Source organism: Lachancea thermotolerans (genome assembly GCF_000142805.1).
Source record: "Lachancea thermotolerans CBS 6340 chromosome A complete sequence".
Classification (NCBI taxonomy): Eukaryota; Fungi; Ascomycota; class Saccharomycetes; order Saccharomycetales; family Saccharomycetaceae; genus Lachancea; species Lachancea thermotolerans.
The window spans coordinates 129822-153703 of record NC_013077.1 but is presented as its reverse complement, the minus strand read 5'-3'; the positions used below and the strand labels follow the sequence as shown (position 1 = coordinate 153703).

At 50.0% G+C, this 23882-nt stretch overlaps 14 protein-coding genes and 3 non-coding genes across 17 annotated transcripts, besides 1 other annotated feature; 5 read left to right on the top strand and 12 right to left on the bottom strand.

The window, feature by feature from the left end:
* Positions 1-40: 40 nt before the first annotated feature.
* OLA1 (Obg-like ATPase) lies at positions 41-1222 on the bottom strand (the record flags this gene model as incomplete). The annotated part of the gene is made up of 1 exon (XM_002551491.1): positions 41-1222. The coding sequence occupies one exon, from the start codon at positions 1220-1222 to the stop codon at positions 41-43; it is 1182 nt and encodes a 393-aa protein (XP_002551537.1).
* A 747-nt stretch (positions 1223-1969) lies between these two features.
* Positions 1970-2232: a long terminal repeat.
* A 60-nt stretch (positions 2233-2292) lies between these two features.
* Positions 2293-2364, top strand: KLTH0A01738r. The gene has a single exon. It is a non-coding gene; the product is annotated as a tRNA-Gly (tRNA).
* A 590-nt stretch (positions 2365-2954) lies between these two features.
* Positions 2955-3845, bottom strand: CUS2 (U2 snRNP complex subunit CUS2; the record flags this gene model as incomplete). The annotated part of the gene is made up of 1 exon (XM_002551490.1): positions 2955-3845. One exon carries the CDS (start codon positions 3843-3845, stop codon positions 2955-2957), a length of 891 nt encoding a protein of 296 aa, XP_002551536.1.
* A 204-nt stretch (positions 3846-4049) lies between these two features.
* On the bottom strand, positions 4050-6851 carry SEC21 (coatomer subunit gamma; the record flags this gene model as incomplete). Its single annotated transcript, XM_002551489.1, has 1 exon — positions 4050-6851. The coding sequence occupies one exon, from the start codon at positions 6849-6851 to the stop codon at positions 4050-4052; it is 2802 nt and encodes a 933-aa protein (XP_002551535.1).
* Positions 6852-7165: 314 nt separating this feature from the next.
* CAF40 (CCR4-NOT core subunit CAF40) lies at positions 7166-8326 on the bottom strand (the record flags this gene model as incomplete). Its single annotated transcript, XM_002551488.1, has 1 exon — positions 7166-8326. One exon carries the CDS (start codon positions 8324-8326, stop codon positions 7166-7168), a length of 1161 nt encoding a protein of 386 aa, XP_002551534.1.
* Positions 8327-8531: 205 nt separating this feature from the next.
* ZEO1 (Zeo1p) lies at positions 8532-8891 on the bottom strand (the record flags this gene model as incomplete). Its single annotated transcript, XM_002551487.1, has 1 exon — positions 8532-8891. One exon carries the CDS (start codon positions 8889-8891, stop codon positions 8532-8534), a length of 360 nt encoding a protein of 119 aa, XP_002551533.1.
* Positions 8892-9612: 721 nt separating this feature from the next.
* On the bottom strand, positions 9613-10260 carry KLTH0A01628g (KLTH0A01628p; the record flags this gene model as incomplete). Its single annotated transcript, XM_002551486.1, has 1 exon — positions 9613-10260. The coding sequence occupies one exon, from the start codon at positions 10258-10260 to the stop codon at positions 9613-9615; it is 648 nt and encodes a 215-aa protein (XP_002551532.1).
* A 784-nt stretch (positions 10261-11044) lies between these two features.
* Positions 11045-11142, bottom strand: SNR40. The gene has a single exon (XR_002432175.1). It is a non-coding gene; the product is annotated as an snRN40 (small nucleolar RNA).
* Positions 11143-11569: 427 nt separating this feature from the next.
* Positions 11570-12415, bottom strand: PCL1 (Pcl1p; the record flags this gene model as incomplete). Its single annotated transcript, XM_002551485.1, has 1 exon — positions 11570-12415. The coding sequence occupies one exon, from the start codon at positions 12413-12415 to the stop codon at positions 11570-11572; it is 846 nt and encodes a 281-aa protein (XP_002551531.1).
* Positions 12416-13467: 1052 nt separating this feature from the next.
* SIT1 (siderophore transporter) lies at positions 13468-15315 on the top strand (the record flags this gene model as incomplete). The annotated part of the gene is made up of 1 exon (XM_002551484.1): positions 13468-15315. The coding sequence occupies one exon, from the start codon at positions 13468-13470 to the stop codon at positions 15313-15315; it is 1848 nt and encodes a 615-aa protein (XP_002551530.1).
* A 118-nt stretch (positions 15316-15433) lies between these two features.
* RFC3 (replication factor C subunit 3) lies at positions 15434-16420 on the bottom strand (the record flags this gene model as incomplete). The annotated part of the gene is made up of 1 exon (XM_002551483.1): positions 15434-16420. The coding sequence occupies one exon, from the start codon at positions 16418-16420 to the stop codon at positions 15434-15436; it is 987 nt and encodes a 328-aa protein (XP_002551529.1).
* An 889-nt stretch (positions 16421-17309) lies between these two features.
* On the top strand, positions 17310-17413 carry KLTH0A01518r. The gene is made up of 2 exons: positions 17310-17346; positions 17369-17413. It is a non-coding gene; the product is annotated as a tRNA-Ser (tRNA).
* A 260-nt stretch (positions 17414-17673) lies between these two features.
* On the top strand, positions 17674-19260 carry MID1 (Mid1p; the record flags this gene model as incomplete). Its single annotated transcript, XM_002551482.1, has 1 exon — positions 17674-19260. One exon carries the CDS (start codon positions 17674-17676, stop codon positions 19258-19260), a length of 1587 nt encoding a protein of 528 aa, XP_002551528.1.
* PUS4 (pseudouridine synthase PUS4) lies at positions 19257-20492 on the bottom strand (the record flags this gene model as incomplete). The annotated part of the gene is made up of 1 exon (XM_002551481.1): positions 19257-20492. One exon carries the CDS (start codon positions 20490-20492, stop codon positions 19257-19259), a length of 1236 nt encoding a protein of 411 aa, XP_002551527.1.
* A 180-nt stretch (positions 20493-20672) lies between these two features.
* Positions 20673-21341, bottom strand: SHR5 (Shr5p; the record flags this gene model as incomplete). Its single annotated transcript, XM_002551480.1, has 1 exon — positions 20673-21341. The coding sequence occupies one exon, from the start codon at positions 21339-21341 to the stop codon at positions 20673-20675; it is 669 nt and encodes a 222-aa protein (XP_002551526.1).
* Positions 21342-21353: 12 nt separating this feature from the next.
* On the top strand, positions 21354-22094 carry MDY2 (Mdy2p; the record flags this gene model as incomplete). The annotated part of the gene is made up of 1 exon (XM_002551479.1): positions 21354-22094. The coding sequence occupies one exon, from the start codon at positions 21354-21356 to the stop codon at positions 22092-22094; it is 741 nt and encodes a 246-aa protein (XP_002551525.1).
* Positions 22095-22125: 31 nt separating this feature from the next.
* On the bottom strand, positions 22126-23826 carry MSB3 (Rab GTPase-activating protein MSB3; the record flags this gene model as incomplete). Its single annotated transcript, XM_002551478.1, has 1 exon — positions 22126-23826. The coding sequence occupies one exon, from the start codon at positions 23824-23826 to the stop codon at positions 22126-22128; it is 1701 nt and encodes a 566-aa protein (XP_002551524.1).
* Between the last annotated feature and the right edge of the window lie 56 nt (positions 23827-23882).

Below are 23882 nucleotides of genomic sequence, written 5' to 3'. Positions count from 1 at the left end.
TTCATGAATGCAGGTTTTGGAAGAGACTTCAGGTCAGTACTCAGTTCTTGCCTGCACCGGCTCTGAAGTAGATGACATCGCCATCTTCAACGACGTATTCCTTACCCTTCTGTTGCATCTTACCGGCAGCCTTGATAGCGACTTCATCCTTGTACTCAACGACGTCTTCGTACTTCATCACTTGAGCAAGGATAAAGGTGTTCATCAGATCATTATGGATGACACCAGCTGCTTGTGGAGCCTTTGTGCCTCTTCTAATAGTCCATTCGCGGACCTCGTCGGCACCAGAAGTGAAAAAGGAAATCAAGTCCAACTTTTGTCTCATGGTGGTGACGATCTTTGGCAGAGCTGACTCGACCTTCAAGTTCTTCAACTCCTCCTCAGCCTCCTCAGGAGACATGTGGGATAGTCTTTCTTCCAGGCACACGGAGAATGGGATGACCAAGTCACCAGTAGAGTACTTGTCAATCCATTCTTTGATTCTCATCAGGTGCTTGTTCTTCTTTCTGATGAAGTCTCTCTCAGACAAGTTGATCAAGTAGATGGAAGGCTTAGCGGTCAGCAAGAACATGGAGTTGATCACCTCGACTTCCTTTGTGGTCCAGTTCTGGTTAGCAACTCTCTGGCCAGATTTTAGCAGCTCGATGATCTTCTCGACCAAAATAGCTTCCTCCTTCTTCTGCTTGACTTCCAAGGACTGACCTCCTCTCTTGGTAATCTTGTGAACGTTCTCCAAGTGCTTTTCAGCAAACTCAATATCTTTGAGTCTTAGCTCGGTGCTGATGATGTCCAAGTCACGTACTGGGTCGACGTCACCCTCGATGTGGATAATCTCGGCGTCGTCAAAGCAACGCACGACCTGGTAGATGGAGTCCACCGCTCTGATGTGCGACAAAAACGCATTTCCGAGACCCTCACCGGCGGAGGCACCCTTGGTCAAACCGGCGATATCGTAAACTGTCAGATGCGCTGGAACCTTGGACGCTGGCTTGTAGATGTCACACAGCGCGTCAAATCTTGGAGAAGGCACAATGACACGAGCCTCTTCAGGGTCAATTGTAGCAAATGGGTAGTTGGCGGGGTTTCCGAGCGGACATCTGGTAATGGCCTGGAAGAAGGTCGACTTACCGACGTTGGCAAGACCGACGATACCAGCCTTCAAGTTGTTACCTGGACGGCCTAGAAGGACCTTTTTCTCTTCTACCTGCTTCTTTGGTGGCATTTTTGGTCTTTATTACTACTCTGGATTTGAGTTTAGTTAGAAATCAAGAGAAGATTTTTGAACAAGAATCAGAATTGCTCAAATGTAAGTTGGTAGTTAGCTGGTGGACTTTTTTTCATGAAAATTCATTCTAAGAGTCCCTCAGGCTCAATCTGAAAATTTTTCTTTTATGAACGTCATATGCTATTGGAAGGATGTCACCTTCAACGGAGCAAATACAACGGTAATCACTAATTTCTGACGGAGCGCTATGTACTAAGCACTGGGCTGCGAGGGTCAGACGATGGTTCTGGCTAGCTCTTCATTAACCTTCAGGTCCTCGCAGCGTTTTTTTCAAGCGGGTTCAACTGAAATCTTGGAATCTGTCACGTGCTTTCTAAAAATTCACAAATGAGAGTTTCTCTCATAGCCATGAAGCTATAAGAGCCTATTCTTTTGCGGCGCTAGTAGCTCCACTACAGCCTCGCCGGTTACTCCGTACTAGGCGCCTACATTTGGGAATGCCCATCCCACGTCGGTGTATGTTCACGTGATGAAGTCAATAAATACGCTGCTAAACATATGGCTACTGAGTTCTACTGGAGGTTCGGCATTGCTAGGGGGTCACTAAGTAGCTGGTGGGAGTAAGCACGTTGACCGTTCGACTCTTGAGAAATTAGCGCTCTCGATACCTAAGTGGTGCAATACGACGCGTATAAGAGAACTTTAACAATGTCGGCCAGAATTAGCTTGCCGGGTCTGTCATTATGTGTCGTATGTTATTATGAGCCTCTGGATTATGATGAAGTTGGCGGTTAATAGCCTCTATACGGTCGCGATTATTCTTCCATTCGAGGATCCTTCTTCCTTTCTTCTACTTAATCTCATACTGAGCCTTGGATGCAATAGTACTTATAGTTATAGATCCGGAGACCTAGTGCAAGCCTCATTATCTCTAGTGTTCCTCATTATCTCTGATGTTGTTCCTTCGTTGTCTCAGAATATCCTTGTTCCTTTATTGTTTTATGACATTATGCAAAACTAGTTATGAGTAGATAGATTGAGGTATGGAGACCCTATTCTCAAGCACTGGGCGGTTAGTGTAGTGGTTATCATCCCACCCTTCCAAGGTGGGGACACGGGTTCGATTCTCGTACCGCTCAATTTTTTTTTGATTTTACCTTTATAACAAAGGTGCGGCACTGATACCCGAGGTCGTTAGTTTAGCAAGAATAGCAGGGCTAAAATCGTTATTTTAAGATACTTAACATTCTATCCTTAAGCATCGTTCAACGTTCGCCAGCCTTCAATAAAGCATTTGTAAAAGCCTCTTCTTATAGAAACGTATTTCTTTTTCAAAATTAACACTACGAGAGGTTGCTCGAATGTTTTCTTACAGGTCAGCCATACGTTTTCCTGAGGGCGTATGGGAGATGTGGCGATTACGCAGTATTTGGCCGCTGCTATGTTGGTCGAGGGCAAAAGGTTGCAGCCCCCTTCGGTGTTTTGGGCCTGGGGAAATTGATTTCACAGAACTAAAAGAACCTCATTTGGCTTCGGATAGTCCTTGTCCTTGTCAAAGGAAGGTTCGAAGCGGGCTTAATCTACACATTTAAAGTGGATTGCGCTATAGTAGGCAAAGCGCCAGCAATGCAGCAAATCGAATTCTAATCCTGCGCCGCCATGACTGTAGAGCTTAATATTTCAGGCCCCAAAGGCTTTCTGTAAGCGTTTCTTTTACCAAACGCTTCTTTCACCATTCCGCAACCTCGTCTTCTTCCTCTTCTTCACCTTGTTCCAGGTTGTAAGCAACAAGCTTTCTTCCATCGAAGTATCGCCCATTCATCAACTGGCAACATTTTTGAGCTATTTCGCTGGACTTGTACTCTACTTTAGCTTGCCCCAACACTTCGTCAAACTCGAAAGATGAAACGCTTCCTATGGCTTCGCAACCTTCTTTAAGATCAGCAGCTACCTCGGCTATCTGTTGCGGTGCGAGATTCGCGTACAGATCTAAAACATTCGCGAGAACAACAGTGCGGGAAGAAGCATTTTCCGATTCATCTGGTATGCTATCGACCTCACTTCCTTCCTCCCGTGGGGTAGTTTTTTCGTCTGTGGTGTCGTCCCAGTCTTGGAGTTCGCGTTCCTGTTCATTAAGCTTGGCATGTATGTTATTTAGTTTAGGTTCAGCAGAAACATCACGCGAACCTTCTTGGGAGGCATTGGGGCTTTTCTTATCATCCTTTGGCTCCTTCTTGAATGTGGCCTCCTCTACTTTTAATTTATTACCCATAAAGCTGTACCCATCCATTAAATCAACTGCCATTCGCACACTTTCAGGTCGCATGTACACAATCAAAGCGGCACCCTCAAAGCTCCCATCAACACCATAATAGAACTTGCACTTGGGCTCACTGGATTTCAAGTCCTTCCTAATAACTCCATACTTCGTGAACTCTTCTATTACTTCGTCTTTTGTTACCTCTAAAGGTAGATGGGAGATGTAGATTGCGCAATTTTTTAGTGGCCTTTTGGTGTCCTCCTTCCTTTCAGTGTTGTCTCTGGCGCGCTTGCGTCTTGCCAACTCCTGTGCCTTCTTTTCTCTGAGCTCCTTCTTCAATTGCAATTCTTCCTCATCCATATTGTGTTCATTTGGATATGATATTGAATAAAGTAAATGTTTCGACAAGCTGATCAAACATGAAATCTAGGAGGTGACAAAAACTAAACATGAAAGATACGCCAACTTGTAAACGCTCTTATATGAAGTGACAAGGCAGTTCAGCTACTGCTTTGGATTTCAGTAATTGTTCACTTGCTATACACATCTAACATAGGCAAAATTCTAAATCAAGCCATCGACAACATCATTACATAGGTTGGCGTCATCAGATCTAATCTCTCCCTTCAAAGCAATGCCTTTGGAGCTCTTGATCATACGAACCACCAGGGCGACCCTAGCGCCGTTCAAGACGCTTTTTCCAAACAACTTAAGTGTGTGAGAGTTAGAATCTGTAGGGGCAAACTGCGTGTTGTCCAGAGTTAAACAGCTGGTGTTCACAACCAGTTTGTCCACAACTTCCTGCAGTGATATGTTTTCCTTAATGTTGTAAACAGCGACTTCAGAGTGTGGAAGTTCATCGAAGCATGCTGAGAAGTTGCCCACGAAAGAGCCTTTGATATAATCGCCTGCGGTGAGGAAAAGAGAATCAATCTCATATTCGTCTTGGAATCCTTCGTCACCAGCGAATGGCTCGTGAGTAGTGGCATCCAATTCTCTTGTGGTGAAGTACAATGTGTTCAAGAAGCCTTCTGTAACGACCTCTTCCGACTTTTCATACACAACATAACACGCGAAGGTCTCGGAGGGCATAATTCTATCAACAGGGATAGTTGAGGTTTCCTGTAGTGCGGTGGAATCTTCCTGCTCCATTGTACAGCCAACAGAAACATTGTCGAGAGCCACGTCAGTTAAGGTATTTGTGATGTGGAATTGGAGCACCACATGGTTTTTGAAAAGGTGCTTTACGCCTGACACAACAAACTCGGCCTCCGTTTCAGTCAATGGAACCTCCTTAGAAGTGTTTATGATAGGACCCAAAGACTTGAGCTCTTCGATGGATTCCAGTTCCTCAACGAACTTCGTGGATTGCAAGTCCTGGTCGACCTCATTAGAAGCGGGACCTGCGTAGGACCCGTTCCTCTTCTCGGCATCTTGACTTGATGAAGCGGCGCGCTTGCTTTTACCAGCGGAAGGCAGGGCTGAGAACAGTTGTTCTTGCTTTCTCTTGAGGTCGATAGCTTTTCTTTCGTCCTCAGTGTAGCGATGAACCGAGGAAGAATCGAATGGTGCCTTGAACGATTCCTGCTTGGCGGACATGTACTGACTTAGCTTAGACTCCAGAGAAACCAAGTCGTACGAATACTTGGATTGAAGGAGATCTTCTGCTGCAGAAGAGCTAGCACCCTCTTTGGACTTAATCGATTCGATGAATTCAAGGGAAATTGTTGCACGGTCTCTAACCTCATCGTCAGCATCGTTTGAAATTCTTCTCAATAGGATTTCAATAGATTCTACGAGAGTAGGGTCGTTCTTGACCAACGCAAATTTTGATAAGGCTACAACAGCCGCTGATCTCACTATTGAGTTCTCCAAGACAACTCTGTTGTAGATATGTCTGACGTAGAGAGAAGGAATTTTCATACTTGGACCCTCTTTACCCAAAATATGAAGAATTCTCACCAAAATTTCGTTGTATTCGCAATCCTCAATGAAGTCGCACAGGTTTTCAAAGGCGAGCTCTCTAGATTGTGGCACAAACTGAACCAGGTCGAACAAAGCTTCAACTATACTGTTCTTGAACTCGAATCCTCCTTCGCCTTGCTTCAAAACATTGATTAAGAAGTTCAAAATGGACTTCCACTCCTCAGGGAACTTCAGCGCCATGGTACGAACGGCATCGATGATGATAATCTTGAAGTCATCCGAAATCTCGTGAATAAAGTTGGTAATAGTTTTGATCAAAGATGCAATATTATTGGATGTGCCAGTTTTGAGTAGCGAGGTAATGGCATAAGTGGAAACATTTCTGTTGCTATCGTTGATAAGAGATTCCAACTCAGGGTTGCACACGACAATCTTCTCAGGGGCGACCATGGAAATTCTGTTCAGCACTCTTACAGCGGCAAACCTGGTAGTGACGCGTGGCACTGTGAGAAGGCCTTGCAGAGTCTGCACTGCAGACGCAAATATCTCTGGGGAAACGAAGCGGTCTGGTAGGGAGGTGATCAGCTTAGCGTCTTCAAGCTGAACAGACTCATACTTGTTTGAAAGCCAGCTCAGCAGCAGAGGAGTGAACTGCGTGACCAGCTGTGGGTCTTTCTGTAAAAGACTCCCAACGAGCTTGACCAATTGGACTTGAGCAAGCTGGTTCTTGAGAAGATTGCCGGCAGAAAACTGCTGGACCAACTTCATGAGCGCAACTTTATCATGTTTTCTCAGCAGATACAGCAAGCCCAAAGCATGGTACTGCGCGATGTACGTAGAGTTTGGGTAGTGCTCAGAGGTCCCGCTTTGGTAGGGGTAGGTTTTCAGGTCTGAAACTGCTTCCTGGGTCTCGTTGGCGTACCTCTTAACCGTACTTTCGGCCACCGGAAGAAGGTGGTAAGAGCTCACGAGTGCTGCTGACGAGATAGAAGGGTGCTTGCTGACCACTGCGGACTTGAACAACCGCTCGGCTGAGAAGGCAGTCGACTCGTCAAGAACGCGGGTCAAAGAACGGATTGCATTGGGCTTGATCATGTCGGACCCGTTCTGCACGTCCTTCATGATGGATGATGTCGCCATAAGGACGTCGTCGGAGACTGCGCTCAGCTCTTTGATGGCCAGATACACGGCTTGTCTCAGAGAGTCATTAGGGTGCTGGAAAAGCTTGGAAATGGCGAAGAAGAGAGCCGTGGCCTCTGTGCGTGGGAAGGTTTGGCCCTGCGCTAGCAGCTGCAATAAACGAGAAATCAGGAGTCGGCAACGCTTAGCGTTGACGGGAGACTCATTAAAGGCGTTTAGACAGTCCTGGTAGATTGTCATTTTGTCGGGCAAGATGCCCGAGTCGGCCTCCTCAAACTTCTTATAAGTGTGGGTAGACATTAGAGAGGGTCGAGAGCGGCACAGAGCCTATTCAATTGATGCTATCGAGTCTCAGTCCGGTTGCTGGTCGAACAGCTTTTGAAAGGAAGTTGTATGTTTTGCCACGATTCCATATGTGATACTGAAGTGTGCATTTTTTTTGGCCCATACACTCGTACGAAAAGATCAAACAAGGGCAAACGTGACCGCGAGCATGAAGTACCGATCACACGTGATCTGTGATGGAAGGTTTAGAGATTATTATACAGGAGGGCGGGAGATGGGGGCCCGGGGCAGTCCGGTGGGCGCAGCGCGGCCCACCCTGCAGCATGCTTTTAGTCCTCATTGAGCGTGAGCAGAAGCTGTGCGAGGCAGCGCTTGGTGCCGAGGTCGTCTCTGAGGACCTCTCCAAATGTGTTGTCCTTGAGCTGGCGGGGCAAGACCTGCTTTAGGAGTCTTCTGGCCTCGAGGTTGTCACTCAGGCGCAGATAGCATCTCACAACGTGCTTGAGGAGACGCCCGGGCGTCTGCTGAAGTGTTAGCTGCTCAACCATGTATGTCAGCACCTGGGAAACCGCGAGGAAGCGCTCCGGGGTAGCACATATATATTGCAGGCCAGCGTCATCCAGCAGGATCTTTTGCAGGATGAAGATGGCGACAGTTTTGGAGAGCTCGGAGGAGGACTCCATGATGCGAAGACAGAGCGGGATGATGTCGGTCCTCAACAGAAAGGCGATGACTTCCGCGGAGTCGATCTTGACGAGAGCGCCAATGACGCCGAGCGAGGTCAGACGCAGGTACTCGAAGGTGCGCTGTCTGGAGGTGGTGTTGAGGAAGGGGAAGAGCAGCAGCGGAATGTGGGCCTGCAGGAAAAGATTCTTGGTTTCCGGGTGGGACGCGACGCACTGGAGGAGCACCAGCGCGTTGCACACGCGGTTGCTGAGCTGATTGGAGAGCACGGGGGGCGAGAGCATGGGGTAGACGGAGGTGATCTCGTTGAGCAGCGCGGTGATGACGCCGAACGAGGACCACAGCACGACGGCGAGGTCTTCGTACTGCTCGCGTTTGCGGCCGAGCTCGAGCAGCGCCTGCTCCTTGTTGGGGCCGTAGGTGAGCTGGCAGATCCAGTGGTAGACATTGGGGTCGTCAAGCGCGTGGAGGTTGGCCTTGGCGGCGGCGGCGGCAGCAGTGGATCCGGGCTGCTGAGCTTGCTGGGCCTGTTGGGCTTGCTGGGCTTGCTGGGCGTGCTGCGGTTGCTGGGACTGCTGAGGCTGCTGTGAGGGCGCGAAGCCAAGCGACGCTGCGGGAGCGGCGGCGGGGTTTGCGAACATGCGAAGCTGTGGTTGCAATGAGGTGGAGTCAGTCTGCGGACCGAAGAGCTCTAAAGATCTTGCGATGCGGGAGCCAAGTGTGTGGAAATTAGCTGTGAGCGCGTTTGTCACGGGGAACGGATACTGACGCGGGCACGTGACCACGTAGCACGAACAACGGCACATCGCCGTCGCCTCACGGTCACGCGACTATCACGTGTGTACATCGCTCCCACGCCGCCGCGCCCGCTGCGATTTTCGCGCCCGCGAAGTCTAATCTCCAGTCTGTATTATTATCGGTATTATTAGGGATCTCAATTACTTATTATTAAATCGTAGGTATATCGGGGAGGGAGAAGAGCGGGCCTCGAGTGCCCGCGCGCTCGCTCGCTTAGTTCAAGAGCTTCTTGAGCTTGGCGACGAAACGCTTCCATGGCGAGACCTTCTCGCCCTCGGCCGCAGCGGTCTCGGACTTCTCGGCCGCGGTGGTCTTCTTGACCTCATCAACCTTGTCCTGGGCAGACTCCTTCACACCCTCGGCCTCCTTCTTGGCGGACTCCTCAACTTTGTTGGCCTCCTTCTTGGCCTCCTGCGCCTGCTCCTCGGCAGCCGCCACAGCCTTCTCTTGAGTCTCCTGCGCGGAGCGCTCGGCGTTGTCGCCAACCTCGGCGACCTTGGCCTGCGCGTGCTCCGCGTTCACAGCAGCGGCTTGCTGAGCTTGTTCAGCCTTGTGTTCTAGCGACTCGGACATCGGGGGATATGTACTAATATGTAGATAAAGCTAACGATGCGTGGGCTTGCAACTTGCTATAATAGTGAAGAGGGAATCTCGAGAGATAGCAGATCTTGGCTCCCCTGGATTTCCTATGCTGTTTATATACATTTGCGTTTTTGCGCGAGCGCCATCGCTTGCTCGCCTCATCTACGCGGTTGCCCAGACGGTTCGTGGGGCCCCCTTGAAGCGCCTGAGCGGTAAACAGTCCTGCGGTAGAGGAGAGAAGGCTGAAGAGGCGGAAAGAAAAAAAAAAAAAAACAGTAAAAATACTTGAGAACGGTAGTGGCATAACAAACTGCACAAAGCGGTGGGCCAGCCAGCTAGAAGGCCCCGCAGGGGCACGGGCCCGATGGAGGCGGAGCAGGGCTGGATATAATCGTGTGACACGGACGCGCTCAGAGCTGCCGCAGAGCTTGCCCCAGCCTGGGCGTAGGAACAGCGCGCGGTGGTGGCCGCGGGACGCGGGACCCTACGTCTCGCGGCGGCGGCGAGGGCTTGGAGCGGCACGTGACGAACGCGGCTGCTTTCGCCCGATCCGAGCCACGTGACAATAACGGGCGCCGGCAATCGGCACGTGACTCATGCTAAAAATAGACGCATGTGTGGGTTACAGTGTATTACGTAAGTCTGCATAGGTGGCTCGTGGGCGCGCACACGCGGCGCGCATAGCCGCCCACAGCGATAAATACAGCCGCACTCAGTGAGCCATTGGGCACACGCCCGACAGCGTGTCGATCATGCCCGGGGCGTCGAAGGTGTGCTCGAGGCGCACCAGCTGCAGCTTGTCGTTGAGGGTGGCGCGCGTGGTGCCCTTGATGTCCAGCACGCTGCCGTCGCCCTTGTGCCCGTTGAACACGCCGTTCTGCTGCCCCCAGTGGCGCCACGTGAACGTCGCGACCGGCAGCTCGGCCTCCAGCGTCAGGATCTCCCACAGAAACCCGGTGCGGAAGGCCTTGTGGAACGCGTCCTCGGACTTCGCGTAGTCGCTCTCGGACGCCTTGTAGTTGGGCAGGTCGCCGAGAAACACGTTGTAGCCTCCCTTGGTCACGATATCCTGCACCGTGTACTCGCGGCTGCCGTTGACGGTCATCCTGAACACGCGAGGGTCCACCGAGATCCAGTCGTCGGGGTTCGCCTTGTTGGTGGCCTCCATCTCGAACACACGCGCCAGGTTGGTCACCAGGTCCCCCAGGCTGCCGGGCTCGAAGTGCACCTGGCGCTCGCGGTTGAGCCTTCTGTCTGTGAACTTGTATGTGGGCTTGCCCAGGCGCCACATGTGCGCGGGCGTCTGTGCAATCACTGCGTCGCGGTCCTGCAACCACAGCGGGGTACTTTGTTCGGTCATGGCTCTGGAATGAAAGGAAGGAACGAAGATGTGAGGAAGAGCCGGCGATTCGGTCTTGCGTCCGTGGTACAGATCAGGAGAAGAGTGAAAGAGAGAGTGCCTACCCGACGCCGCGAAGGGACGCACAATCGCTGGTTTTAAATACTGCCTCCTCGACACGTTTAGCGCCGCCCTGATTTCGGCCCCGCCGGGTCTCGAAGTTTGATCCGCCGCGTTTCGTTTTCGCGAGTGGACGGTTCAAACCTTGTATGCGGTATGTATCGCGAGGCTGGGCGGCAACGCGTGCACCTAGAGGCCTGCGCAGAGGACCGAGCTCGCGGCGCGACCTTACATAACATGACGCGTGCCTGTACAGCGCAGAGAATGTTGAAGAATCGGGAACTTGATTGAGTATCGAAAACTTGATCAGGTATCGGATTTAGAGACGCAGACGCGTGTTACGGCTGCGGCGTCGCCGAGGCACCTGCGCGGGTGCGCCCGTTGGAGGGCGCGACTGCATAACTAAGGGCCGATAATGGCGAGGCGGATCCAGCGCGCGCGGCGTGCCGCACGTTCCGCACAATGCAGTGTATTGCGTGGGCCGAGGAAGGGCCTGGGATACGAGTGCAGCGGCGCAGCCTCCGGGGCGGGATGCACCAAGCCAATCTGAAACGGTCTTTGAAACAGATTCGCGAGCGAGCTCTGGCCCCAGAGAAACGCTGACTCGGGCAGGGCCTGGAACCGTTGCGTATGAACTGAGTCGTTCACTATCGCGGGCGGGAATACTATGTGTCAAGAATTTACGCTCCATCAGATAATATAGGTTTACTTAATGCTTCAACGGACCACGAGTACATGTGGTCCTTTCAGACTGGTGCACAGCATTTCACTCATCACTTGGAGATCGCTACGAAAACGCGAATCCGGCAATCCATACGCTTATGGAGGTGGGTATTCGCGACGCGCATGCGCGCACGCATACGCTTGCAGGGGGTCTGCGTTGCAGCTTGACGTCTTTGACTTCAAAGCCACTGGTAGACAAAGGTATTGGAGGTTTGTAAATACGACAGAGTGGTGGGAGCTTTTTATATTATTTTGGAAGATGGGGTTACCCGAATATCCATGGTGCCGCCGCCGGGCGGACGAGACGAGGGCACTTGACGCGAGTGGCACGCGACGTTCACGTGATCGACCGCAGGCGGTGTCCAGGCCGCGCAGGTGGAAACTGAACTCCGCATGCAGCGCGAGTCGAATTGCGCGCGCGGGGATCGGAGCCCGCGTCCGCTGCTTTGTATCTTTCAAACCATATCCTTTAATCCCATATATACGTCTATACTAGTGTCGCGCTGCTGTAGTCGCACTGCGAGTACAGCGGCGCGTAGAGCGAGGCCTTGCTTGGTAGCCGCGGCAGCGACGGCAGCGACTTCATGGCTGTCAGCGATTTCATGCTCGCCAGCGATGGTAGGCTCGGCGTCGAGACTAGTGTGCTCGTGCTTGAGCACGTGCTCATATTTCTTTGATGGTAGTAGTTGCGGGCCATGGCCTTACGGGAGCGCGCCAGGTCGTGGCGAATGGGCTCTAGCAGCGGTTCTAGCGCGTCGCACAGCTCCTGCTCTTCCACGCGTAGATCCCAGTCCAGTAGCTGCAGCAGCTGGCGCTCCATAAGGTTCACGTCATCCAGACAGAAAAGCCCGTCCGTGTACGCGGCCCAGTGCTTGTTCTGCGGCGACGAGTCGTTGTGGTACTTCGCGCTCAGGATCAGACACGCCAGGAAGATCCGGTGGCCCGTGGAGGGCAGTCCGTGCGCGTCGCGCGGCAGTAGCCGCCGCAGCTTCTCCAGGTAGCACGTCGCGGTCAGCAGCGTGGACGTGTACACGTTTGTGTAGCGGACCAGCCGCGTGATGAACGTCATTAGAGAGGGCAGCGCGCGCTTGGACGCAGCACCGGGACTCGAGGGCGGCGAGGGGTACGCCTGGCGGGGCTCCCGCGCGCAGGGCAATACGCTCAGCGTGGTGTTGGTCAGGTACCGGATCATGTCGTCCGTTACTGGCGATTTGAATAGGATCTTGAGCACCTTGGTGTCGCTCATCTTGACAGAATTCTCGTTTGAGGCTGTTATGCTTAATGTTGATTGTCCCCCGCATGCTCCACCGGCCCACATTCCGCATCTACGCATTCTTATATACACTTCCTGCCCGTTACGCTGCGCTTCCGCTACTCCATCTCTTCGCGCTTGTTGATCCTCTCGACTAAACCTTTTTTTCGCGGTTTCGCGGTTACAGCCTCCGGTGAACTTTCACTTTTCGCTTCCTTCTACCGCACATCTTCAATTTTCGCGACCGTTGATAATCAACTCACGACATCGGGCCAGGATTCACGAAAGCTGCCTTGCCCAAAGGGGGAATCCGCGTGCTCGTCGCCAAGGAGGCGTTACAGAAGACGTCGGCGCGCGAATATGATGCGATCGAGCATATAGCCCAAGCGGGCAATCTGTTCAGTGGCGCGGTACGCACGTTGTTTTCCCGTCGCTGAGATGTTTTTGGCGTGGAAGAAATGACTTTCCGGGGGCGGTATGCGTGTCCACTAGTGAGCTTAACGTTTTGGCGGTTTTCGCGAGTGCGTCGCTGGCCGACGGCTCCACCGCGCCTGGCGCCTGGCGCCGAAAGGCCTTTCCTGCGGGCCCTGCCCGCGTAAGAAATACCACATGTGACATCAATAAAAGCACGTGCTTTACACCAGTGTCACGTGCCAGAACATCACGTGCTGTTACACTACCTCGCTCCTTCGAGAGCAGTGCTACGCCGCTGCTACGCCGCTGCCTCTGCGTATCTGGTGGTAACTGCTCGTTAGCAGAGCACCAGTGCTTTCTGGCCCACCTCTGTGGTTCGATCCAGGGCCAAGTTTCTCCGCACGCTCATCTGCATGGCCCTGATCACCAGTACTTTAGTTTCAGCGAGCAACCCTGCGTTAGCCTTCGAAACGCCTCAGTTCGCGCTCTTCACCATCGCAACTGCTCTGCACGATGCCGTTGGGCGTCGACTAGAGAACAATTGGGATGACGGCCACGGCTGCTGCGGCATCTGCCCAGAAAAAACTTGATTGCACCTAAGAACATGGGTGTACATGCTATTTTAATAAACCCATCACGCCAACGCGATGCGTCTATACGGCTGTAGGGATGAGCCCCGACACTGTTAAATTGACTGCTTCCCTCTCAGGAAACGTACAATGGTTAGTTTCTCCATTCTTCTCCATTCGGGCAAGAACTCGCGTAATAAGCTAAAGAAAATGAGTCTTGAAGGCCATCCTGCCAAGGACGCCAAAGACCACGCGGAGCAGATCCTGGCCCGCAGAAAGGATGCGGGTGTCAACAACATTGAAGTGTACGCTGCGCAGTACTCACACTTTGCGTACCGTGTTGCGCTTTTCTTCTCATTGTTCCTGGTAGCATATGCATACGGACTCGATGGAATGGTGCGGTCCAGTTTGCAGGCTTACGCCACAAGCTCATATGGGAGCCACTCGCTGCTCGCAACGATCAACTGTGTGAAGGCGGTAATCGCCGCAGCCGGCCAAATCTGCTTTGCCAGAGCGTCCGACATCTTCGGCAGAATGACCATCCTGGCGCTGGCGGTGGTTCTGTACGCGGTGGGCACTATCATTGACTCGCAGGCCACGAACATCACGAGATATGCCGCGGGCGCGTGTATCTACCAGCTGGGCTACACCGGCATCATCCTGATCCTCGAGATCATTGCCATGGACTTTTCCAATTTGAACTGGAGGCTGATGGCGTCTTTTGTCCCTGCGCTCCCATTCATCATCAACACCTGGATCTCCGGTAACGCGCTAGAGGCGCTTGGGATGAACTGGAAATGGGGAATCGGAATGTGGGCGTTCATTGTGCCCCTGTCGTGTGTCCCACTATTCGCTTGTATCCTCCACATGCGTTTCCTGGCGCACAAAAATGCTAAAGATCAATTAGAGAGCGAGGTCCTGCTCTACAAGCATATGCCTTGGTCTCAGTACCTGGTCGAAGTTTTCTTCTGGAGACTTGACCTGCTTGGCTTGCTTTTGGTGTGCGTTGTCTTCGGTTGTATCCTAGTGCCTTTCACACTGGCCGGAAGTCTGCAGAGCAAATGGAAGCGGGCTGAGATCATCGTTCCCGAGGTCATTGGTTGGTGCGTCGCGTTGCCGCTGTTCTTGCTATGGGAAGGTAAGTACTCAAGGCACCCCTTGGTTCCTTGGAGCCTCGTCAAGGACAGAGGCATATGGTCCGCCTTGATCATCGCCATCCACATTAACTTCGTGTGGTACATGCAGGGCGACTACATGTACACCGTGCTCATGGTTGCTGTCAATGAGACCGCCAAATCTGCCGCGAGAATAACCTCTTTGTACTCGTTTGTGTCAGTGATTACAGGGTTCTTGCTTGGCGGAGTGATAGTCTACGCAAGGAGGACCAAGAAATTCATCTTGTTCGGGATTGCTTGCTGGTTTGTCGCCTTTGGTCTTTTAGTACACTATCGTGGCGACTCTTCCTCGCACTCAGGCATCGTCGGGTCCCTTTGCTTGCTTGGGTTTGGCGCGGGCTTCTTCACCTATACTACCCAAACTTCGATTCAAGCCTCTACCAAATCCCACCAAGATATGGCAGTCATTACCGCACTATACTTGTCACACTACAATATTGGCTCTGCTCTGGGCGCGTCCATTTCAGGCGCCATCTGGACCAACATTCTGCCTCGAGAGCTGCGCAAGAGAATCACGGATGTGGCCACTTACACCCTCGCATATGGGTCCCCGTTTGTTTTCATTGAAGAATACCTTTGGGGCACTCCTGAAAGAATGGAAGTTGTTGCTGCATACCGGGTTGTTCAAAGGATTTTATCAATTGTCGGCCTATGTTTCTGTGTGACGCTTCTATTGTCGGCCTTCTTCTTGAGAGATCACAGGCTCGAGAACGCCGTCGCTTTGGAAGATGTTGACGAAAAGAGTTCCAGAAAGAGCGATGAGCTTGAAGCGCGTATCGAAGACAACACAGAAACAAAGGGCTTTGAACGCTATGGTATCTAACTAGGTACGTGTATATAATAATCATTTAATGCAAGATTCTTGAGAGATATCCGGACAAAATAACACATGAATACCTTCTTAGCAAGGGCTCGCGGAGTTTCAAATGGAATGTGCCCATTTACGCCTCTAATTCGAAACTAGATTTGACAACACCGATGACAGCGCTGCTTTGAACTTTATCGTTACCACCCTTCGACATAGCATACTCAATATCCGAGAGCTTGCAAAGCAGCTCTACCCTTGTCTCTGGCTTCAACTCATACCCCTCCAAGGTCTCAACTATACCCTCGACGAGGTCGATCAGAGCCAGACCTTTGAGGGTGCGGATTTTATTTACGGTGAAGAAAGCAGTACTCCAGTCGTCTTTGAGCATCGACTCAAGTGCTGTCTCAATGTCTTGTGGGTGTGGTGCGCCTATGCACTCGTAGATGGTATCTTCTGTGACCTCGGCGTCTGGATCGTCCAAAGTGGCCTTGCTTGCTTGCAAAACGTTCAGCGCTCTTCTCATATCGCCCTTGGAAAGCCTTAGCAGGGCTGTGAATGCTTCGCGAGAAAGTTTCAGATTCTCCAAGATGAGAACCTTGTTGACGCGCTTTTCGATAGCGTCGGTAGGAAGCGGCTGGAACCTGAACCTAGTGCATCGACTAAGGAGCGCTGGTGTCAACTTGTGTGCGTAATTGGCCAAAATGCAGAATCTGGTATTCTTTGTATACTTTTCTATGATTCTTCTCAGGGCATTCTGTGCTGCGTTGGTCATCGCATCCGCCTCATCCAGGATAATCAGCTTGAAGCCTTTGGAGAATATTTGGCGTGTAGACGCGAATTCTTTGATCTGGTTTCTCACAACATCAATACCTCTATCATCGGACGCGTTCAACTCAAGGACCATATTCCGGTAGTTAGTTCCGTAAATTTCACGGGACAACGCCACGATCATCGACGTTTTACCCGTTCCTGGAGGGCCGTAGAATAATAAATGTGGCAGCCTTCCTTCCTTCACAAACTTGCGGACCGTGCCAACAATCTCTCTTTGGCCATAAACATCGTCCAAGGTCTGGGGCCTGTACTTCTCAATCCATGGGAGGTTCTCAGCGCTTCTATTCATTAGGATCTTGCTCTTCTGGGTTACTGGGTTAGAGACTTGTAATTTTCAATCACGATAATTAAGTTGTTTAACAAGATTATATTGTAAACAGCGGGAGACAATTCGAAACGCCTGGTCAATCAATGGGATCTTAAGAGCCCTGTTTCGTCTTATACGAGGCAATTCGCTGTACTGTACTTGATGGCGTTGGCACAGTCTTAGTGCTGCTTTCAGAGGCAACTCTGAACTTCTTCAACATAAATCAACGCGATGACGCTGGGCGATTCCTGGCCGCAAGACAGTAGCTCGCGGTTGATGGAGGTCACGCACGGCCGAACTTGACCATTTAAAAAAAAATAGTACAATGCTGTGGCCGGTTCTAGTCACCATCCCTACCATCTCGGGGCTGCGCTTTTCTCGCCATCTCGGAGAGTCGTCGAGTGTCCAGACAAAAACACCTGGTCCGAGGATACTGCTACTACAAACAAGTTCCTCACTGTTTGGCCGGGTTCTCAATTAAAGAACTTTATACACGCCGGCCGGAGAGCTCAACGCATGTCGAACTGAGAACTGAAACTGAGCACACAGCAGACTTTCGCCAACAACTGTCTTTCTATGTCATATATGCTCCCAAGTGGGGCTGAAATGTATCAACGTGGCCAAACGCCTGATGATATTGTCTCTTCAGGAAACTATCCGCACTAACCTGACGGTCGTTACAAGCCAGTTCTCTTCTGGCTATTAAGCGTAAAAGTGGTGCAAGGATCCTTGGCCCAGAAGCCTGTAGGTCCCTTCCTCTTGATCCCAGCATACTGAAGGCATTTGCCGCATGAACTTGCCTGAAACTGAGAATAACCTTAAACCTTTATTCTGTTATCTCAGAGCCATTTCCACTCTTCCATCACCAAGCGTCCCAGTGGCCGAGTGGTTAAGGCGATGCCCTGCTATTCGACAGTTCGAAAGCGAGTTAGGCATTGGGTTTTACCTGCGCAGGTTCGAATCCTGTCTGTGACGTTATTTTTTGCCAAATTTTTTGACTATCTTCGTGCGATGGGGAACCCATGTATATTTAGGTACTGGCGCTCGAATTGGATTTCGAACGAGAATCTCTCAAGGTCACAGACTAGCAACGACGACAGGAGAAATTTGTTCTTTGCAACCTTCGCGATTGCGCTTAATTTGAGAGTTTTAACGCTTGCTGAATTTTCACTGAGTGCAGTCCTGTGGTGTTTTGTTCAAGGGCCCTGGAAAGTGCATAATTTCAAGAGTCTTTCATGACAAATGAGATGTATTGGGGTTTGTGGGCAATCACATGGATAGCAGCGTTTCTGGGAACGGTTCAAGGCTACAGAGACTTTTCGGTCTCCGATGAAGAGGTTCAAAGAGCTTCGCTGCTGAACTCCAACCTGATCCAAGAATGGACACCAATCGAGTCCGTGATTACTGCAGGCAAGCGCGACTACTTTACTTTCCAGATCAACTCCACATACGCTCATACCATGTCCAAGCTCGACATGCTGGTTTTTATCAGCGGAAATCTCCACTCGGAGTCCGCGCGGCTTTCCAACTCTACTGAGTTGCAACTAGCCGTTTGGTACTCCTTCGACCAGGAGGTCACATCGGACACATCCAAGGGCAGCCGCGCACTTTTCTCTGCCGGGTACATGGAGGCGCTGGCCGCCACGCCACTTGAGGACCAGGATGGCAATCTCACGGAGTATTCCAACCTCTACCTGGTGATCGAAGCCTATAATGTGACATCGAATTCTCCGCTTCAGCTCACCTCCACAACACAAGACCTGTCCTGGAATTACACTATCGGTGTTTCTCAGTACGATTTGGTGTTTCAGTGGGACGTACGTTCCTGGGTAGAGCTCGTAGACTCTGACGCAGATTCTGCACTTTTGGTAACGGGCAATGTCACTTCTTTAACCACGACTTCAGCGAACTCTTCACTTTATGACGTGGGCCTTTATGAGCTTTATCTTTACTCCTACGATGAACTAATCGCCTTTGATAAAGCCCTGCCGCACTCCTTACGTGCTGTCCAGGACGGGCCTTACTTAGCATCCTCGGTCAACAATAGCGCTGTTAAAATAGAGCTGTCGAATTCCAGCACGCCAGAAATAGTCAAATCCCTCACAGTCCGGGGAGGATCGGTGAAAGAGCAGTTTTACATTACAGGTTTAAATCATTCCACAACTTATGGAGTCTATCTTACCAAAAAGATCTCCGATAATACAGAAGTGTTGAGTGACTCAGGTGGCATATTATTCTCAAAGGCCACCTTTACAACAATGGCGGATGATTCCTGCTCTTTGATATTTGGGTTGGACTTTTGTGACGGAGTTGCATATTCTGTGCCAACTGCCAAGTCCGCTGGAACCAACAAAACCGTCACCAGTTTGATTTATGACGGAATTGCTAGCTCACTATACAGCAATTTCAGCAAAGCTTTACAAATGATTCCCTGTGATACTGAAAAAGATGCACGCTTTTCCCCCTTGCGAACTTGCAACGATTGCGCAAACTCATATAGAAATTGGTTGTGCGCTGTCACTATACCGCGCTGCACTACGGAGAACTCCTCTTACTACATCCATCGGGACAAAACGCAGAACCGGAATGACTTTCTTAATCAGCAAATCCAACCAATACATGATTATTATGAGATCCTGCCATGTATTGATATGTGCTACAATCTTGCAGCCGACTGTCCGCCTGATTTTCAATTTTCTTGTCCTAGCAAAACATCGCATTCGGAGCTATTGTATCTAAGTTACAGCGTTTGGGAAGAAAATGACTTCCACACCTGTAATTACGTTGGAAATTCGAGGAACTTACATATTCTAAATAGCTAAGATTTCGCCTCACTGTTTGAGTCATCCTCGTCCAATGGTCTCTTAGCAGGATTAGCGGATCCGTCGACTTCAGCAACCTCAGCAGAAGAGCAACTTTGCAACTCACTCTTTAATTGCTGCTCTAAATCTTCTTTCTGTTTTTTGAAGGCGTCTTGGGCATCTGCCAATTCCTGCATGATGTCGACCGAGGAGCCTTGCTCAAGTACTTGCTCTAATACCTTGGTCCATACGGCTTCATCGTTCTCGGTGAAGTCCTCCATTCTGAACACATTTCTTTTGTCCAATGCCCACTCCTGCTGCTGGCAGCGCACAAGCTTGACCATGTAACAGGAAGATCTCATGGCCTTGCCGATATCACTAATCAATGATCTGATATACGTCCCCGAGGACACCTTTGCTTTAAAGTGAAGGAGTGGAGCTCTATAGTTGTCCCCCTCGGCCAGAAGTTGCTGCATTTCCTCTTCACTTAATGCAATCGGCGGATCCACTTTTGCCTCCTCAGACTCCCAGCCTTGAGACTCGCAAAACTGTTTAGAGAAGAAAAGCTTATCTGTGAGTAGGTTTCCTTGATGACTTAGTTCAGAAACAACTTCTTTGTCTGCGTCCGTGGCAGGACGCAACAGCTTGTAAGTGTGATCTCTGGTTAATGATTCTGGGAAAACCTCTAAATCGTAAATCTCGACTTGCCGCGGTTCAATGGCCCTGGGTAAAGGAATTCCTTCCCGCGCATATTCATGGAGAGGTTTGCCGTTCATTTTCAGTGCAGCAAAGATCGGCGGGGTCTGTTTTAACGAGCCCACCATTTTCTTTTCCACACTCTTCAAGTCGTCCATCTTCAAATGAGACACCGAATGCATGGATAGTATCTCACCTTCAACATCACCGGATGTGGTAGACACACCGAACAACGCCTCACTTTCATACACTTTAACTGTTCCAGACAGATACTGCGAAAGTTTCTTGGTGCCTGTACCAACTCCGACCACCAAGACTCCCGATGCCAAGGGATCCAAGGTACCGCCGTGCCCCATCTTTACTTTCGACACCTTGCGGAGCTTCCTTTTGCTTGGCTTCTTCCCGGTTTCGCGCTGATACTGCTGCATTCTCTCTGCGGTTGCCCGCTGAATCTCTCTGGAAAATACGGAGCTGTTCATTAGCACATTTTGTAGCTTCAAAAGGAATTGACTTGATGATATGCCGCTAGGCTTTTCAATAGCGAAGATTCCGTTCATGGACGTTTCGCTGATTTGTGAAGTTCTTCTCGATGCTAACGCGATGAGCTCGTCAGTTCTTTAAAATATTCACTTTCGTTCACAGCGATGGGGTGGGTATCTCAAAGTCCAGCTTTAAGACGAAGAAGTTGTTAGTAAATGTCTTCAAAGTTCGGTCTTCATGCAATGTTTCCCACTGGTTTAACATACCGAGAGAAATCCCGACCTTCTCGGGGAAATTAGCCTTATGTTTTTGTTTTTGAAAAGTTTAGATTTGTTCAGCGTTTCAACGTAGTTCTCCAGCTTGAGCAAGGGACTTGAAACAAGTCGGATCATTAGACAGTTCCATAGATTGAAAGTTAGCACATCAAAAGTAGCAGATATGATATTGCGCCATGTGTTCGGATCGTAGCCCTGTCGTAAATACATGTTTACGGTTTCAACGATATCTTTGAACTCCTCGGGGCTAAGATAGGAGCTTAAAGGGCTAACAGAAGACAGGCCATAGATCTGGTTTTCGTAGAAACCGTAAGGCACGAACTGCAAACTGCCATCTTGGTTCACAAGGGCCGCGGGCTCGTGTCCAGGGAGCAGCGTACAAAACACCGGCCAGTCAAGATTGTCTTCATATCGCCTGGGAATCCGCACAATTCGTGTCTGCTTAAATCTGATAGAGTCTAGAGGTGCATATGTGTTAGGGAAGTGCGTAATACACAGAGCGAGCTCTTCTTCATGTTCGCTACATTCCTTGCCGATTTCGGCGTAATCTGTTACAGAAAACTCGTGATAATTGAAGAACAAGGCCTTTGGCTGATCGGAATCATCTGGAACCACATGCTTAGAGTTTGAGCTGGTCAGGGCGCTATTCATTGATTAGTCGGCATGTCTTTGATTAAATTCAATTTTCAAAAAGCTAACTGTGCAACCAAGAAATACCCAATTGATCATAAAGAACTGCCATTACCTATAGGAATAAAAAAGCAGAAAAGAGCCAGCATGTCCCTACCTGAGAAAGAGTTTATCAGCAAGTTTCTTTCATTGGTTGCACAGCAACCTATAGTGTTGAAGTCGGACTTTAAAACGCCAATGGAGAATATCACCAACCTTGGCGTTGCGCTCCCACCTTTGAAATACAAATACGATCACAAGAGGTTGAAGCGGAACGGTGGGAACGGTTCTGGATCTGCTCGGATCCAGCTGAATCTCAAATCCATAAGGGCGCCAAAATTCGTGTACTCACAAGAGTTCGACCAATCCGAGACCATCTACCAGGTTAAAGAGTTTCTAATCCAGAAAGAAGACTCTATTCATGAGACTTCACAGCTTAAAGTTCTGCTAAAAGGTAAAGTCTTGCATGACAACATATTGCTGTCTGACTTAAAGAGCGACAAGGTCGATTTGGTGGTGATGGTCTCCAAGTTAGAAAACGCCGCATCACAAGGCACATCAGCAGGTGACTCTGCCAATGCTTCCATAGACGCTGAAGAAATTGCACCAAGATCTGTTCAAGTTCCCTGGGTCAAAATCGAACAGCTGTTGAAAAACGAAATGGCTGATCCTCAAGAAGCCACGGCTGTGTTGCAGCGCCTCCAACGCGGGTGGGATTTGGCAGACCTTGATTAACACTAGTTATATACTATTTGTCAACTATAAATTATTTCCTTCGTATCTGCCGCACCTTTTCCTTTATGCTATTGTTCCAGTGGGCGCCCGTAAGACTTCTTCTAAAACCGTAAACTTCCGATGACAAAGCGTTGTTTACAAAATCTGGCCCTATTTCCAAATCCCTCTTTGCACTTGCTTTGGCGCTTGTTCTGTCGCCCATAATTTCTGCGCAGTTTTTGAACTTCAATCTCTGAGATGTGACGTACTTCCGGCAGCGGTCAATCTCCTCTTGGTTAAGGTTGTTAAGCGGGACTCGCCTTTTGAATATGATCCGGTCGAAGATGTCCTGGGGGTCAAGAAGCTTCTTCGGTACGGTCTGAATGACTTGAAATACTTCTATATCATCATCGTCCCTACCATGTGTCCTGGCCCGCAGCCCGCGGTGAGCAAGGCGACTGCCCGCCAATTCTTGCTCACAAATTTTGATTATGGAAAGCGATATTTTGAAAAGGACATGCGATTCCTCATAGAAGAGACAATCCCAAATACGCAATGTTGTCTCAATTGGAACGACGCCGACAAAACAGCTCATAAACCAACTCGCCGTGCAGAGAGTAATAGGAGGGAGCTTGTACAGAAACTCGTTGCTTCGGCTTTGTTCCTTTGGGATTATTCTTTGCCAGAAATCGGGCAAGTATTCCTTGACACACAGCATGAGCACACCCTGGTCAACGTTGACACCTTCTAGGTTCACGTTGTGGACACCAGGCAGGTATCTAGATGTTATAATCACCAACATCCAAAAAGACTTTTCCTCATCCAGGAATAGCAATAACAGTCCTGCAAGGAAATTCATGGACTGGCAGTAGCCAATCTTAGGATTATAAACCGAGAATGCCAACAGCACTCTGCGCAATGACTGAATCATGAGCGGCTCTTGGCCCTCCTTGGGGTCCTTTTGAAAATGAATGTTTTCTGGAAATGTTCTATGCAAATCTCTCTCAATTACCTCTAAGTCTTTACAGTTATTCTTATCTTTCTTGTTATTCAGTCCCTCCAACAACTTGTCGTACACGCCAGCGTTCTTATTGAGCTTTTCCTGCCCTCGAGCGAAATACCACCACGCCTGGCCTCTCCATTCTGCTGGGATTCCCTTTCTTACGTATCTTTTTAACTTCTCGCTTCGAGGAGGGAAGCGGTCAGGAACGTCATTACTTGGGGCCAGTCCACTTTTCTCCAGAAGATCCTGCCACTTGCGTTTCCGGCGAATGCAATATCTGGAGTATTGATCCCACCACATATGGTACTCTTCTTGACTGACATGAGCTGTTTGCTTTTTGAAGCCATATCGATCGTACTGAGACAGATCCTTGGCCGCCCCGAACGCGTTGGGTGCTTCCAGAGAGGGAGATTCGGTCGAACTCACAGGCAGGTCTGCTATCACGCCAGATGTGCTCTGAGATCCCTCTGCCTCGTCATCATCGGCGTCCTCGTCATCATCGGCGTCCTCGTCGTCCTCATCGCCATAGAGGTCGATCACACTGAGGTTAGTGGGTTCCTCAACCAAGGGCGACCCAAATTGTTGATAACCCGCTCTTTCAGGCGAGGTTTCTTTCATCGATCGTGTTGTAAAGGTCTGTGTAAGATTTGGGACCGACGGCGACTTGCTTGCCAAGTATCCACTAAGGCCACCGTTTCTAGATTTAGTCTTGGAGCTTCCATAATCATGGACATCAGAGAGTTTAGTCATTAATACAAATGAGGGACTAAACCGCCTGCCAATCGGTCAATTCCACCACCTGCGCC